The 16,998-nt window shown below is 36.8% G+C and overlaps 1 protein-coding gene and 1 long non-coding RNA gene across 11 annotated transcripts; both read left to right on the forward strand.

The window, feature by feature from the left end:
- The first annotated feature begins 1,401 nt into the window (after nt 1–1,401).
- LOC147834823 (uncharacterized) lies at nt 1,402–9,477 on the forward strand. The gene is made up of 3 exons (XR_015502596.1): nt 1,402–1,594; nt 6,153–7,688; nt 8,393–9,477. It is a non-coding gene; the product is annotated as an uncharacterized LOC147834823 (long non-coding RNA).
- A 1,365-nt stretch (nt 9,478–10,842) lies between these two features.
- rbm39a (RNA binding motif protein 39a) lies at nt 10,843–16,913 on the forward strand. 10 transcript variants are annotated; one of them, XM_087272086.1, is made up of 18 exons: nt 10,843–10,909; nt 11,002–11,132; nt 11,647–11,712; nt 11,881–11,941; nt 13,297–13,346; nt 13,429–13,611; nt 14,083–14,148; nt 14,249–14,302; nt 14,385–14,502; nt 14,584–14,736; nt 14,815–14,952; nt 15,026–15,091; nt 15,215–15,419; nt 15,505–15,585; nt 15,678–15,798; nt 15,891–15,996; nt 16,082–16,160; nt 16,286–16,913. In XM_087272086.1, exons 4-18 carry the CDS (start codon nt 11,936–11,938, stop codon nt 16,384–16,386), a joined length of 1,527 nt encoding a protein of 508 aa, XP_087128212.1. In that variant the 5' UTR covers nt 10,843–10,909; nt 11,002–11,132; nt 11,647–11,712; nt 11,881–11,935; the 3' UTR covers nt 16,387–16,913.
- The last annotated feature ends 85 nt before the right edge of the window (nt 16,914–16,998 follow it).

Genomic DNA, 16,998 nt, shown 5'->3' on the forward strand with positions numbered 1-16,998 from the left:
AAATTGATAATGTTGTTATAAGGTGATTGGCGTGACTGGTGTTTGAAATATTAGCATCTGAAAACACACTAAAAGAAAGTAAATTATGATAACAGTGTGTTATTTTTAGCAATGTGCTTTTTGCTCACTCTACAGATGTTAAATTTTACAGCAAAATAAGATTTTTTTATTGAAAGCTAGGTTGTTGACAGTTTAAAACTTGTAATACTTCTGAAAAGTCAATAAAAATCTTAGAAGAAATGGTAGCTAAACATATCTATTTGATCTCCATTATACAAACTAAAATTCTGTGAAACTATTTGGTTGTAAACGTTCTTTGAAATATTTATGTTTAGCAAACAATAGAATCAGATAGATGTTTGAAACCGCTCAAAGGTGTGTAAACAACACTGTTTTCATCACTTTAAAGAGCTACTTTATTCATTTTATTTCAAGCCATTATTACTTCTGTGTTAGACAAAAAATAGAAATGGAAGCCATTTCAAGGTATTGAACTGAGAGATACCAAACATCACCAAATTTGTTCTTCCAAAATGATTCTGGATTTTATTATTTGGCCTTTGTTATGTGAAATGTTAGCTTTTTGTGGTACATTTTGAATATTTTTGTTTAAATTAAAGACCATTACTCAAGGCCCCATAAAGCAAATTGTTAACAAATAGGAAAACATCTGTAAATTAAGAGGTACCCACCCCGCCATTCTTTACTTTCGTGTGCTGGCCACCCTCCCCCATATTCACTTTCGTCCAACACCCAAATCCCTCAGCGTCGCCCCTGTGCAACTGTTAAATAACAGATTTTTTGTGTAACTTTAGCATTGTAGGAATGACACAAAATAATATACTTTAATCTCTCTTTATAAAACATTTATAAACATATTTATTTGATTCACATCAGTGGGATCCAGTGTTGTTTTCACGCCATTGACCTTAATCATGCCCTCACAAAACATTTTTTTCATCTGCGTTCCATTTCAAAGAATGAAACAATGAACCCTTTTCACAAGACTGTTATGACATGTTTAACTGTCATCTGCATCTTAAATCCTTGAAAGTATTTAACATTTTGATAAAAAAAAAACTTTTGAACTTTTAAATGCATTTATAAATGTATTATATCATCTTTGCGTCAAATTACAAAAAACTAATTTCCGATTATGCGAGGTGTTTCTTATGCAGTTTTTATGGGGCCGAGAGTATATTTGATGTTATTCTCTCTTCTGGTTGCCGACACACTAGTTTTTCCTTTTTCTGAAAGTCTTGATGACACCATTGTGGAGTTTTTCTTTTTTATTTCAGCAAATAGAATTGTAAAATAATTATTTGTTGTACTCTCCCATTCACTGCACCCAACTATGACGCCTTCCGCTACTGAAAAACTCTACACACTTATTTACTACAGACAATTTATAGTGCATATCTTTGGACATGTGGGGGACACTGGAGCACCTGGAGGAAACCCACACCAATACGGGGCGAACATGCAAACTCCACACAGAACAACCAACTGACCCAGCTGGGGCTTGAATCAGCAACCTTCCTTCTGTCAGGCGATTGTGCTACCCACTGTGCCACCATGTTGCCCCAACATGAAGGTGAGTATATGTATATTTTTAATATAAACTCTCTACTTAACAGTTAGTTCATCCCAAATGTATGTCTTTCCGAGACCTTTGTTCATTTTCATAGCAAAAATCTAATTTTCATAGTGCTCTCTCATCCTATAAAGACAGCAAAAATCTTGAGACATCCAGAAAAAGTCCAGAAAAGAAACCAAAAAGCAAATTGTCAAAACATTATCTGTGACTTTAATGGTTCAACTGTAATCAAATGAAGCTCCAAGAACACTTTTATGTGCCAAAAACTAAAAAACTGCTTTGTTTCTTATCAGGTCAGGGCCTCTCAATTTCATCTTATTTGTCTTAATTTGTGTTTGGTCTATGGCTTTGGTATTTTCAGTTTTGGGTGAACTAACTCTTTAACATCCAACAATCCCGTTTCTTGCTTATTAGTATTTAATCCACACAAGGAGGCCATGATCTGGGGTGACCTTTGTTCAGCACCAGGGACTGAAGCAGGAGGCCAGAAGTGCAATTAGGCCAGGCAGTGTGTGCTGCGCCTGGGTCAGCTCTTTCCACTGGCCCCCTTGTCACTACTAGAGTGGGGGAGGGGGAGGGGCGTCCTGGCTGGAGCTCAGTGCATTGATTTGGTCTGGGTAATGGAAAGAATGCTCCTCTCCACACTCAACCTTTCCCCCAGCTAATACGGCCTACACATGTACATGCAGATCACACGCAAAATAAACAGATTTTGTTGTCTTGGACGGTTACAGAATTACAACTAAAGCACTTCTGCTTTGGGGACCTTCATTCAAAAGAACTCAAACAAATCATCCCAAATGATAAGGTTTAACTGCAAAAAATCCATATATGTGAAATGAAATGAAAAGTGAGTGAGAGCTATAGGTTTGGACTATGTTCTCTCAACATAAATTTCACAATTTGTGAAAATGCTTCTCAATTTCACAGCATTTTTTACAGTGTGGAATTAACCATAGAATTACCAATAATGTTATGTTTGGTATTTTAACATGACATTAGTACCACAATCATATCTTGACCAAAGACATTTTGTGTTTACTGTGTTTTTGTTTTCTCTTTATATTCTCTAAAGAACAGTATTTAATATACATCTTTAAAATTGTAATGGAAAGACTTTTTTGAGTTTTTGGGGTTAATTTTAATAAGATGGGTTTTTATTTAATGAATGAACAGTGAAGGAAATGATGACACCTCATTGATTACAGTTTAACAGCAGTTATTTCATAATAATCCATCCAAAGCACCTTGGTGCATAAGAAAAAAGGTGGGTAAATTTTTACAGATGAACAACAGAAAACTATGGCAATGATCACCTTATGTAAACCTCATGTGCTTTATTCAGTGTTAATTGCTAAAAATGTGAGTTTGAATGCCATTTTACATGACTTGCCATGCCACAGTTCACCTCAGACCTGGAAAATAAAATTAAAAATATGTATTAAACTGACTATAAACCTTACTATTTTGTGAGTGAGTGCATATTCTGTGCTTCTGAATGGCTGTATTTAAATTTCTTTCGTGTTTCATCTGTTACAAGCATACAAACAGCCAAATTGCTAAGCACAGCTTATCTCATCACAAAGCGTGTTGTTCATCACGTGGTTGCAATTTAACTTGCTCACCTTATCTATCTTTTTATATTATTTGCTAATCAATAACCTCATGTGGAACTTAATCTGCTCATTTTAGTCACAGACGCATGCTTTCAGAGCCTTTCTGAATGAATTAAATACACGGAAATATCATTGGCTAAAGTGGCATTGGGCCGATTAAAAAAATCAAAACAAAGAGAGCGTTCTGGCACGGAAAACACATTTTCAAAGCAAAATAGCTGACTTTAGCATTGATTTTCAGATAAACAAGTATGTTCACTTGGCATGTTTATTAAATATCTGCAAACATATTAAGGTATTTTTATGCTGTTGAAGAGTCAAAATCTTACATACAAAATCTTTAAAATTGTAAAACTTTGGTTACTTTACTTTTTCATGTTCTCTCAACATAAATCAATTTCGTGGAATTCAGCATTTTCTACAGTGTAGAATTAACCAACATTTGGTGCCATGTTCAGTTCAGATGTGCCATTCTCTAAACTGCTTTGAACTATGATTCATCTCATAGGCTGTTTAACAAAGCAACAATTAACTTCTGCCCATACCCAGCAGGTATGTTTGCGGTGGAAACACATGCAAGCCTTTCATAACAAGTGGAAGTTTTCTACAAATACCAAAAATAACTGCATTAAGCATCTGACACGAGATTAAAGGGAACTTGTTCACCAGAGCCATGCAGTAAAATGAACAACACAACAGGGAAAGAGAGGGAGAGCAGAATGGAAAAAGTGAATAAGGCCAAGGAGGTGGCAGTGCATACAGGAAGACGAATGGTCCTGCACTGGTCCCTCTGACTGGTTCTTGTAATGTGTCAAGAATCTGGCATCCACCAGATGTGTGTCATGTTCGTACTGTGGAAAGCCTCTGGAGAGATTTACATTTGGCTGCACTTTGCTTCACTGAGAGAGAGAAAGCTAATTACGGAAAGTTGGCAGCCAGCAGAACATCAAGCAAGCTGTGGCCAGAGTCAATGGAAAGAATGAGATTAAACCAAGAAAAATGTGGGGGTCATATTATTTTTTTAATTCATCAAAGGTTTTTGTGTTTTCGCTGTGTAAGAATTCTTCTCATGGTATATTTATTTGCTGTTCTGGTTCAACTGTCTGCGGTCTCGGAGGTATGGTGTGAAACCATACTCAGTTGAGTGACACTGACCTGAAGGCCTGAGAGAGGAAAGGGTCACGGTTTTATTTCTCTTTGGTTTTAATGTTCTATAGGGATTCAGTTTTTTTGGTCTTCTCATTGTTTATTTTCTGTTTGCACCCCCACACTTCCTTTGCAGATTTTTGATTTTAAAGATCACATTATCCCAGACACTTAGTGTTCTGTGTATCTTATATCTAATGTCTCTTGACAGATATTAATCGCAGGGGTGGACTTAACCAATAAGCAAGGTAAGCAGTCGATTAGAGCTACGGGGAACTAGGGGGCCTTGGCCAAGAATTGCCTAAATTAATAATATCTCATTTATAATTTTTGATTATATGGTGTAACATCTGTCTATAACCATTAAGATTTTAATGTTATAACTTTCAAAATTGGGAGCCCTCATAGTGGAACGTTCCTTACGTACTGTACATGCAAATATTAATATCTAAACACAAATATAGCTCAACTTTACACATAAATAGTTTGTGAACTTGTTTTTTTATTTGTAAATTTGTTGTATTTAATTTTTTTTATTAAAAGGTTCCACTTAAAATATATTTTTAACTTGCAGTTTATTGCAGGGATTGTTTCCCGCCAGTCAGCTCGTCATTTATAACCGCAATGTACATATTGTGACTACTAGTATTAATTGAAACGACAAAGTTTTGAATTAATATAACTGTGTTTTTTAGGTTTGCGTGAATTCTAATTAATCGACCAGGGTTGCAAATAGCTGAAACAGACTGTAGATCTGGGATTTACCGCTCATTTGTGGAGCCAAGACTTTGACGTTCTGTAGGTTGCACTCGTTTAAGGTAACTGTTAAGGTGAAAAGGGCCAACTATTTTGTAAATTTAAAATTGTTGTGTGGAAAAGTATTGTATTGAAATCCTATCACTGTATGCAACAATAAAAGAGGGTGGTTTCCTTTAAAAGAGGGTGGTAACGACTTTAGCCGTTAGCTTGCGAGCTAACAAAGTATATTTTTAACTTGCAGTTTATTTAGAAAATAACAACAACAAATCAACAGAGAAAAAAGTAAATATCTATACAGAAAGAGAATGTTTCGAGTTTCAATGCTTGGGATACATGGAATTGCTTAGGGGCCCCAAATCACTAAGTCCGCCTCTGATTAAAGGTTAAAATGAACTAGCTTTTAATAATGTTAATAACATTTTATTAAAAGCAGAGTACAATTAAAAGATTATTAATATTGTGTATTTTGACAAGCCAATGATCATACTGTGCACACATTTTTACAAACTTTGTCAAACTTTTGCTGAACTGTGTCTTTCAACACCTGTATATATTTTTTCACTTTTATATATATTCACATTTATTCACTCATTTACATATTGCTCAATATGGAGGGCAGCACAGTGGCACTGTGGGTAGAACAATCGCCTTACCGCAAGAAGGTTGCTGGTTCGAGTCCCAGCTAGGTCAGTTGGCATGTTTGTGTGGAGTTTGCATGTTCCCCTCGTGTTCGCATGGGTTTTCTCCGGGTGCTCTGGTTTCCCCCACAGTCCAAAGACGTGGTATAGGTGAATTGGGTTGCAGCTGGAAGGGTGTAAAGCATATGCTGAATGGTGGTTCAGTCCGCTGTGGCAACCCCAGATTAATAAAGGGACCAAGCCGAAAAGAAAATGAATGAATGAATACTCAATGTGGATGTCAATGGCTGCAGTCACCAACATTCTTCAAAATATCTTTCACATCAATAAAGGGTAAGTAAATCTTCATTTTTGGTGAATGTGCTTACCTAATTCACCTATACCACATGTTTTCAGACTTGTTGGGGAAACCAGAGCACCCGGAGGAAACCCACACCAAAACAACTCGACACAGAAATGCCAACTCACCCCGCCGGAGCTTTAACCAGCGACCTACTTGCTGCGATTGTGCTACCATTGTGCCACTATGCTGCCTCAGGTTGACATGCTTTAACTATAATAAACTGTTAACTGTTAATTTGTTTTAATATAGTAAAACCATTCCCCTAAGCATGAATAGAATAGAAAGTATCAGGGTTTTCATAAGCAATCATTTGAAGCAAGATTTTGAAGCAAGATTTTGCCTTTAAACTTTTCTCCACATATGTGCATTCTATGCAAAAACCAACATGTGTTGCCTAAAAACAAAAGTATATTTTAAAAAAGATTGGTTTGACAAGGGAACTATTTTTGTTTCAGATTTACTAAATAGCAGTGGTGAGATTTATTATCAGGAAATTCTTTCTTCTTCAGGGACAGTTTTTTTTTTGCATAATGATTATAATTTGATAGTGAAAAGCATCTCTAATAAACTGCTTTACTTAATGAAACTCCATCTTATAATTCAGTCTTAATGCAAATTCCAAAAACTGTACTTGGCGGTATCAGTATCTTGTGTAATAACTTCTATTTCAGAAAATGTCTCATGCAAGATAGTAGTTGTTTCCTGAAAGCAATTTTGAAATGGAAACAGTCTTCTTTACCTTTTATAGGTTATTTTTGGTCAACAAGTTATATGTTTTTACTCCCGTAATATGTTTACTAATAAATTTTAAAAAGTCATTTGACCACAATGTTCTGTTTGTAACAATGAGCCTGAAAGTCTTGTACATCTGTTTTGTACTTGTAAAGTTTCTGATGATTTTTGGAAACAGGTTTCAGGGTTGATTTTCGATTCATTTGACAAAATAATTAACTTTGATGAATGCACAATTCTTCTCCCTGTTTTTTGAATAGTAAAACTGGCTATGATACACTCGATAATGCTTTGAAGTTGATATTTTTCTCGCGAAGTTACACATACACAAGAAAAAAGCTTTGGGCAAAAGTAACGTCTGTTACTCCCTCTCTTAATTTTTTCTGCAAACTTTTTAAAATATTTTGTAATTATTTGACCTCAATTAGAAGAAACAAGTAGGCTAAAATATATCTAATAATGGAAAAAATAAGCTGTACAATCTAAATTATTTAAATATGATGGATCATCATAACCCTGTATGCTTATAAGTTATATGCTTCAATAAAAAAGAAAGAAAGTATCAGGGTGTGGTAATGGGGTATCATCAAGGGTCGTTGTTTTTTTTCCATCAAGGGTATCGTCTGCGTGTCCATTTACTGTTTCCAGTTCGTTTTTCCCAGTTTTTCCAAGTACACCCGTCTGCAGCCCGCAGATCGGGGCGGGGCTGAACACGGGGCGGGGCTGCATATTCACCCCCGCCCATAAATGGGCGGGACTGAACATGTCGCTCCGCCTACAAGTCTTTCATTGGTTCACGGAAACATATTGACGTTGATGTAATGTATGCTTTCGATTCCGGTTTTCATCTCTGCATGGTAAGTACACGTCTTCTGTCATGTAGCCTAAATGGTTAAATTATAGTGCAGTACACCTCACGGGCTACGTAGTATGTGTAATTTATTTAATTAAAAGCCTTTAAGGAGAAATGAAGTTTTAAAGCCTTTAAAAAAATGTTTTCTGTGTTAGGGTTGGCGTTTTCCAGGTTGATCGTACAGTTAGTGGTCTTATTCACTTAAAAGAATAATGTAAACTTTAAAGAGTTTCGAGCAACACAGTCCATCAGAAGAAGTTTATTGATATCAAAGATAACAAAATATATTTTTCTTTGTGACATGTTCTCTAATTTACATATTCTGGTAATGTTAATGCTAAATATGCACAATATAAAACTTGATTCTTAACTTACTGATCTATACTACATTCTGTTTGCAGATCATTGGCATTGATATATTCATCACTATGATTCTTGTGGAGCATATTCTCTGTTTTATTTTATTTTACCTCAGTTCTTTCTCTCTTTTTGTTTTAATAGATTTTTACTTTTATTTTTTTTTTATATATTTATTTACACTTCATGTTCTCTTTTTTTTGTTTACTTTATAACCCATGAATGAAACTTATGCAAAGGGGAATGTGAGGAGGGGGCATGCCTAGTACAAACATATTTAATTATTTGAGTTTAACTTTAATATACTGTATGTTAAGCGACATGTTGATGATTGTTGGTTATTTTGTACAGATGCCGCCTGAGATCCTGCAGTGTATCCTACTGAGAGTTGTCACACAGGATGGTGATGGGACATTTCTGCAACTCTCACTGACATCCAGGACCTGCTGAGCCATTGTCATTCATTCATTCATTCATTCATTTTCTTGTAGGCTTTGTCCCTTTATTAATCCGGGGTCGCCACAGCGGAATGAACCACCAACTTATCCAGCAAGTTTTTACGCAGCGGATGCCCTTCCAGCCGCAACCCATCTCTGGGAAACATCCACACACACATTCACACACACTACGTACAATTTAGCCTACCCAATTCACCTGTAACGCATGTGTTTGGACTGTGGGGGAAACCGGAGCACCCGGAGGAAACCCACGCGAAGGCAGGGAGAACATGCAAACCCCACACAGAAACGGCAACTGAGCCGAGGTTCGAATCAGTGACCCAGCGACCCTATTGTTGTGAGTTGACAGCACTACCTACTGCGCCACTGCCTCGCCGAGCCATTGTCAGTAATCCAAAATTCAAGAAGCAGGCTGTGTGTGTGTGTGTGATAAAGAGTACAGAATATGCCAAGCACTTTTTACAGTACTCCGTTAGTTTTAAAACTTTGAATTATGGTTGTGTCTTGCTTAAATATGTACTTGATTTTATTTAGGTGTCATCAATCAGAGTGCCATATACTTTGACAAAGTGCTTTGTCTGTTGGGTATGGCGAGAGGGGGGTCCTGCAAGCATTCTGTTCAACAAATGACTTCCCAATATATTGCTCAGCAGATTGTTACTTCTGTAGTGGAATTTCCCTGTAAAAAATATATAATTGTTTTTATGTTTATTAAAGGTAATAATAATTACAAACTGCTGTATCTTAAATTTATTTTTTTTTCTATAAATTGTCAGTCTTCCTTTTGTACATGTGTGCATGTGCATACACAATGTTCTGTAGGTGAGACATCTGACATCTAAAAAAACATCTGCCAGATTTTTACTTGAACCGAGAAAGAGGGACTTACAACAGTGTATTGCTTTGTGTTGGTGTTTTTACTGAAGATGAAGTTGGTATGTATTTATCAGCATTTGTCAAATTAAAAATTTAGAAGTTTACACGAGTGCTGCACTTATTAATGTCAAATTTATTTTCTTTAATTTGTGTCCTAATAGATAAGTAATAAATAAAACTGTCCATTTTTGCCACCCTATTAATATAATATTAAGTGTATTTAATATTCTAATTAAATGAAATAGAATAACAATGTTGTATGTGACTCTTAATAACCAAACAAAATCATTACAAAAAATATTTTTAAAGATCTACAGTGAAGAAATGGATCCAGAAGGGTTGTTAGAAAGTGGTATTAAAGTATTTACCCTGTATCTACAAATATTACAAAAATAAAACCAAGAAGACTGCATTTTAATTCAGTAATATTAGATTATAAAATTATTTGTAACTTACTAATTAAAATGTAGAACAGATATTAAAACCACCCAGTAGGTAGCAGCAGAGCACTGTCTTCATTCAAATGGAGAAACTGAACAAAACTTTAATGGATTAGTAAATAATAAATAATAAAATTGATTGCATCCATAGATGACACACCATGTAATATGAAAAAAAAATAAAACAATTTAATCATGCTGGAACATTTACATATAACAGATAATATACGTTTATATTCATAGCAGCATAAAAGTAAAAATAAATCCATTATATGATGAAATAATCTGATTTAATAAGTAAAAAGGTTACAAACATATACTTCCCTTAATAAATAATATCTTATCCCTGCTCTTAATAAAACTCAAAGCAGTGCAGTATTAAAAGAGAAACAATTGGACACATGGCCAATATTTTGAATAGCCTTAAATCAAAGTATAATTTTAATATTTTCAATTGTAAATTTTCCAGAGATCTCTCCCATTCAAAGGTAAAAAAAATTAAACTGAACTAAAACACTGCATTTTTATTTATTGATTTTTTCAGACTCTGTCTTTATTTGTTGTAAATATGCAATATGCAATAGCATTTTGAAGCAAAATAATAAACCATTAAAATATCAGAATTAAAATCACTGCATTTCTTAAGTGACACCATTGTGAAAAGAGTCTTTTGAGTCTTTTGTAATATTTTTTAGCAGGAGAAATACCATTATGAAATTCACATAACTGTTAACATAATTAACATATAAAACACTCAGCAAGAATGACCACTTTTGTGTATTTTTGTGTTTATTAACAATAAAAACAATATTTAAGAAGTTGAAAATGCATTTCCTGTTTACTGACATCACGTAGTGGGCATTCACGCTATTCGTTTCCACTAACCAATGAAATTACAGGTGGGCGTGGCTGAATGTGCAGCCCCGCCCCACATTCATCTCCGCCCATTTCTGCAGGCTGCAGACAGGGGCTTCTCGGTTTTTCCGCTTTCAGTGTGTTAAACACGAGCTCCCTCTGCTGGACTCTCGGGCTCGCGCGTTACTCTTCTTATGCAACAAGACGAGACGTGCACGCGCAGGGATTGTTTGCCGCCAGTCAGTTCGTCGTTTATAACCGCAACGCACACATTGTGACTAGTATTAATTGAAACGACAAAGTTTTGGCTTAATATAATTGTGTTTTTTAGGTTTGCGTGGATTCGAATCAATCGACCAGGGTTGCAACTGTAGCTGAAACGGACCGTAGATCCGGGATTTACCGCTCGTTTGTGGAGCCAAGACTGTGACGCTCTGTAGGCCGCAGTGTAAACGTTTTAAGGTAAGGCGAAAGGGCCAACTATTAGTGGCTGTTTGGAGAAACGTTATTGTAGGTGTTGTGTGGAAAAGTTATGTATTGAAATCCTATCATTGTATTTTCAATATTAAAAGATGGTACTTTCCGTTTGTTTGCTATAACGAGACGACTTCAGCCTGTTAGCTCGCAAGCTAACAAAGCAAGCTTTAAAATTCCCTACCTAAATGTTGACAAAAAAACATCTAACAGTTCACATATGTTTGGTATATTTGCTAGTAATGCACCAACTATTTCAAAATACGACAAATAACTGGTTTGATATCGACTGGCTATGAGAAAAACAATTAGCCAGGAAGCTAACGTTAAGCGTGCGTTTTATGACCCCGTCCAGTCACGCGTGTCTGCGAAGTCAGCAATGTACAGTTTGGGGGCTATTTTGAGATACGGTTCATTTAAATATCCTATACTGTTAAATGTTGTTTATGTATTAAGTTTAACACTCAAACAGCTGTAAAAACACAATTTTCCTCGTTTGCAGATCAACAACAACAACATGGCCGATGATTTGGACATTGAAGCAATGCTCGAGGCTCCATATAAAAAGGTGGGTATTTGTTCAAGTTGATAAATGTGCTCAATAATCTGTAGACCTTTGGTTTGAAACTGCTAACCAGTCGTGTTTTCTCTAAGTCTTTATTGTCAGATCAATAACTTGAATGTTTCTGTGATAGTGGTTTCAATGAATAAATTGCCCATCTATCTCTTTTTGTAGACTTGCCTATATCTCACCTCTACTCCCATGAATTCCAGTGTGAACTGTCAAAAAAATGAAGGTAGTAATTGCCCAATATATTGATGTACTGTGGTACCCTTGGTTGAAATACATAGGCAAAATTGATACATAGGTACCGCCAGAATAAATGCAGTGGATGAACATAAAGATCTGGTATAAACTCTGTGGAGACTGTATTTGTTATTGTATGCATGGTTTTCTTAGCTTTTACAAGGAAGTTTTTCTTCCATAATGGCTAGAATAATGCTGCATGTTTTATAGTATAAACATATGGGAGGTATCCACTGAAAATATATTGGTCTAAAATGTCATAATCTTAGTGCAGAAATCCTGGAGATGACGTATCCAAGCAAATCCACAGAGTCTCGTTATTCATGGATTTGAAAATAAACCAAAATGAAAGGGGTAGTTCACCTAAAAATAAAAATGTGCTGTTCTCACACACACATGCCATCCTAGATGTAGGTGTAGTTTTCTTCCTACTTCTGTTAAAGATTAAAGAATATTTTTATTCATCTAAAAGCGCCGGAAGCTGTTGACTTGAATTTTTTTTTAATCATTAAGGACCACAGCTTCAGGTAAAAAAAATTATATTCTAAAGAAGATACCAACATCTTGGATGGCCCGAGGGTGACTGAGTTAACAGCAGGTTTGTGTTTTTGGTTAACTATTTATAAAAAAATGTATATGTCATATTTTAGTTATGCATGCTGCTGACATTTAAAAATACTTGTTAATGGTTATTTTGCGATTTTACAAGCGGGGAATGATGGGGCTCAGCATTTAATGTCATAAAGATACTGTAAAATACATTTATCATGTAAATCGTCTAGCCTCTTAACAACAACAAAAGATCAACTCAACTTTAGATGGTCTGTGGGAGTCGCTATTACTAAGCCGTGTGAATCCCTGTTTGCTTCAGGGCGAGATGTGTGACTGAGGTGGCATCGAGCTCTTTCAATCCACGAAGGCATATGGGGTGAAGATCACTGGAATGGCATCCACCACTGGAGCTCGTTTAGTGGCTGGCTGCTAGCGTTGCCACTTTGGGTCTTAGGCTCAGATAGCCTTGGTACTGAAACTGTTGGGCTGCTTAATGAATGATGTCTTTAAAAAAAAAAATCAATGCTGCTTTACATACCCAGCATAGCACTAGCAATGTTTGGCCGTTTCACACAAGTAATGCAAGCACAAGTAAGGAAGAACGACATTGGCAGCCTTGTGGTTGCTTTCTAAAGGTCCCCCTTGTATTTGTCGTCCTCCCACACAAACCCTGTAATGAACTCTTATTTAATGATCATATCATATTCTCTTTTGTTCCCATCCCTTCTTTATCCTTACGACTTGAAATGTTTCGCCGTCCTCCTCATGCTGTCTTCTATCGACCCTGCTTAGGATGACAACAAGTCCTTAAGTACCAATGGCCACGAGGAGCGGAGCAAGAAGTGAGTTTTCCTACTTTTATAGCAGTTTCCTTCAATATGCTTAATCTTTTACTAAACTGACGCTCAACTTTTCAATCAAAAGAAAAAAGAGGAGCAAAAGTCGCAGCCGGAGTCGGGACAGGAAGAGAAGCAAGAGTCGCGAGCGCAAAAAGAGTCATGACCGGAGGAGGAGCCGCAGCAGAGACCGGAAGCGCAGCCGCAGCAAGGAGAGACGTCGCAGCCGTTCTCGGAGCAGGGAGCGCGGCGGTCGCTACAGAGCTCCATTGTAAGTGACCAACTTTTGCTTTGGGTTGTAGTCTTTGCCAAATGTCCATAGAGTTCAGACATGGCACTCATGATGTAATATGCATGTTTAGGCCAATCAAAATGTTTTTTTTACTGTTTGGTTTTATTTTAATTGCATCACACCAGTTCATTATTTGATTCAACTTCATGAATGTCATAGTCTTTAACCTGAAGTAAAAGGTTCTCATGGTGCCCATGGAGGGTATGAGCATGTCTTGCAGGGAATATTACCAAGAAGGCAGAGGAGTATAGTGTCTATCCTGTTCGTTATCATTGGTGAATAAGCAGAGATGGGTTGACTCCCCCACAAAACAAGGCATTTGCTGTAATGTGTACAACATTCATCCTTGTTCCCCATTGAAGCTTGCGTGTATATTTAGCGCTAGCAGTAGAGCAATTAGTCATAGATACTGAGATTAAAAACCTTGAAAACCTTGTTTTTAAATCACAGTTCTGGCCTGAAATTTAACGGTGGTCCCAGGGGGAAGACTGGCCCACCACCTGCCATCAAACTAAGGTTTCTATTATACTATTTTTGTTGTGTGTGGGTAGTTGCTTTTTCTATGTATCACATGTGGAAACTCTTTGCAAAAGTGCTAACAAAAATTCTCTTTCAGTCGAAGAAGGTCTAGAAGCCGAAGTCCTTTCAAGAAAGATAGAAGCCCTGTAAGGTAAGATCATTTCAGCATTGAAAATTACTCCATTGTTATCTCTAGTTATATTTATTCATTTATTTTTGTCATTTGCTAACAGACAGCCCATTGACAATCTCACCCCTGAGGAAAGAGATGCTCGCACAGTGTTCTGTATGCAGCTGGCAGCCAGAATCCGGCCACGAGACCTAGAAGAATTCTTTTCTGCAGTTGGAAAAGTCTGTTTGTTTCACTTTGGACAACTTTGACCCGTTTCCCCACTAAGCTTGGATTCTAATTGATTATGTTTTTCTTTTAAGGTACGAGATGTGCGAATCATCTCTGACCGAAACTCCAGAAGATCCAAAGGAATTGCTTACATTGAGTTTGTGGATTCCACATCTGTACCCCTGGCAATTGGTCTATCTGGACAAAGGCTTCTTGGAGTACCAATCATTGTCCAGGCTTCACAGGTAACAGTGTCTGGAGAAGCAAAAAATGCTTTGGTTTTAGATGTGACGTTTTTTTGATTGCACATGTTTTATCCCCAGGCTGAGAAGAACAGAGCCGCTGCATTGGCCAATAACTTGCAGAAGGGCAGCGCAGGACCCATGAGGCTCTATGTTGGCTCATTGCATTTCAACATCACAGAAGACATGCTCCGAGGAATTTTTGAACCATTTGGAAGGGTAAATAGTGTTTACTGTTATTTTATCACCTTGAATTGATACATTATTCATGAATCTTTCCTTGCTCGTACAGATTGATAGTATCCAACTGATGATGGACAGTGAAACAGGACGATCTAAAGGATATGGTTTTATCACAGTAAGTTGTGGCCAACCTCTTCTAAAAGATGCAGATTTCTTCACATAAGACAAAGTAGTTTCATGAGCTCCAGAGAAGCATGCATGTTTTCAAACGCTTAATAGATTTCCTCTTTCCTCATAGTTTTCTGATGCTGAATGTGCAAAGAAGGCACTGGAACAGCTTAATGGCTTTGAGTTGGCTGGTAGACCAATGAAAGTGGGACATGTGACGGAGCGCACAGATGCCTCCACCGCCAGCTCCTTCCTGGACAACGATGAGCTAGAAAGAACCGGTATTGATCTGGGGACTACAGGAAGACTTCAACTCATGGCCAGATTAGCTGAGGGTAAGAATGGGTCATCTGATCTGCTGTTAGGAAGTGGATTATGTCATTTTCAGAGGCTCTAACGAGAATTTTTCTATCTGTTTAGGAACTGGTTTGCAGATCCCGCCCGCTGCACAACAGGCCCTTCAGATGAGTGGCTCCATGGTTGCCATGGCTGCAGCTACTGGTTAGTGGGGGGTTCAGTGCATGTGCTGTTAAATATTTCGTTATTTATTAAGGTTGATGCAGCTTGTATGTAATGTTTGTCTTGTTTTGTAGCTGCTATGAACCCTGGATTGAGTTTTAACATCAATGTGCCAACAAACCAAGCCTTGAATTTACCATCACAACCCATCGCAACACACTGTTTCCAGCTGTCTAACATGTTCAATCCAAACTCGTAAGTTGGAGAAAATCCTAAGGTCATCTGCATTGAGAAATTTGTTAAAGTACATATTTAATATCTAAATTAATTGTGGTGCTTTCTTGTAGAGAAAATGATCATGGTTGGGAAATCGAAATTCAGGATGATGTCATTGAAGAGTGCAACAAACACGGTGGAGTCATACACATATATGTGGACAAAAAATCTGCTGAAGTATGAAGCCTTAAGCTATGCCATTTAATTACTGTCATTAACGTGAAGTTTGTGTTTAATCTGTTATTCTTAACTCTCTCATCAGGGTAATGTCTATGTGAAGTGTCCCACCATTCCTGCTGCCATGGCTGCAGTCAGTGCGCTACATGGACGCTGGTTTGGAGGTAATTAACAACTGTCATTGCAGATTGTCTTAAGTTTTTCATTAATCTATTAGCCTATAATTATAGTATGCCTTATGGTCTGATCTGATTTATCATGTCTCATTGTTTAATCTCTGTATTTTCAGGTAAAATGATCACAGCAGCTTATGTCCCGCTTCCTACATACCACAACCTTTTCCCAGAGTCAGTGCAGGCCACACAGCTTCTAATCCCCAGTCGTCGGTGATCAATCACCCCTGTACAACTCCACTTTTTCAGCCTTGCTCTTTTTAACTTTTGGACAATAATAACAGTTCTGCAAGTTGTGGCACAGGTGGGGTAAGGTAAAGTTTCACTTGCATACTGTCCTTACAGGTCATGGACAAGTTCTGTGGTTAAAAAAAAATCCTATGTACAGCCTACTTATTGAATTTTGCTTCTTGATCTTTTATTGTTGGTACATATTTGTTTTTCTCTTCCACATTTATTGTCTCTGTGAAAGATCTGATTGGTATGTTTATCACTCGAGGTAGTGTATAATACCAGAAACGCAGTATAAGTAAGTCTTGGATTTAAACTCTTCAATTTTGATCAAATGTCAACATATTCAACTTTTTGGCTCTATGAGCTGTGGGAACTAAATGGCTGACAAATATCTTTTGTTCATTTAGAGACCACGAGGTTTAGAAACATCTTGTTTTTCTAATCAAGATTTTGATTTTTGTAAAGTTCTTGATGAAAAGTTCATTTCAAATAAAGCAGAGATAACTGAAATATGTCTGGTTCTTCTGAACAGTAAATTGTTTAAACCTCTCGTTCTCTCTGTGTGTGGGATAGATTACTTTTTTAAAATCGAAAT

Source organism: Danio rerio, chromosome 11, assembly GCF_052040795.2.
Source record: "Danio rerio strain M-AB ecotype USA chromosome 11, GRCz13ab, whole genome shotgun sequence".
Lineage (NCBI taxonomy): Eukaryota > Metazoa > Chordata > Actinopteri > Cypriniformes > Danionidae > Danio > Danio rerio.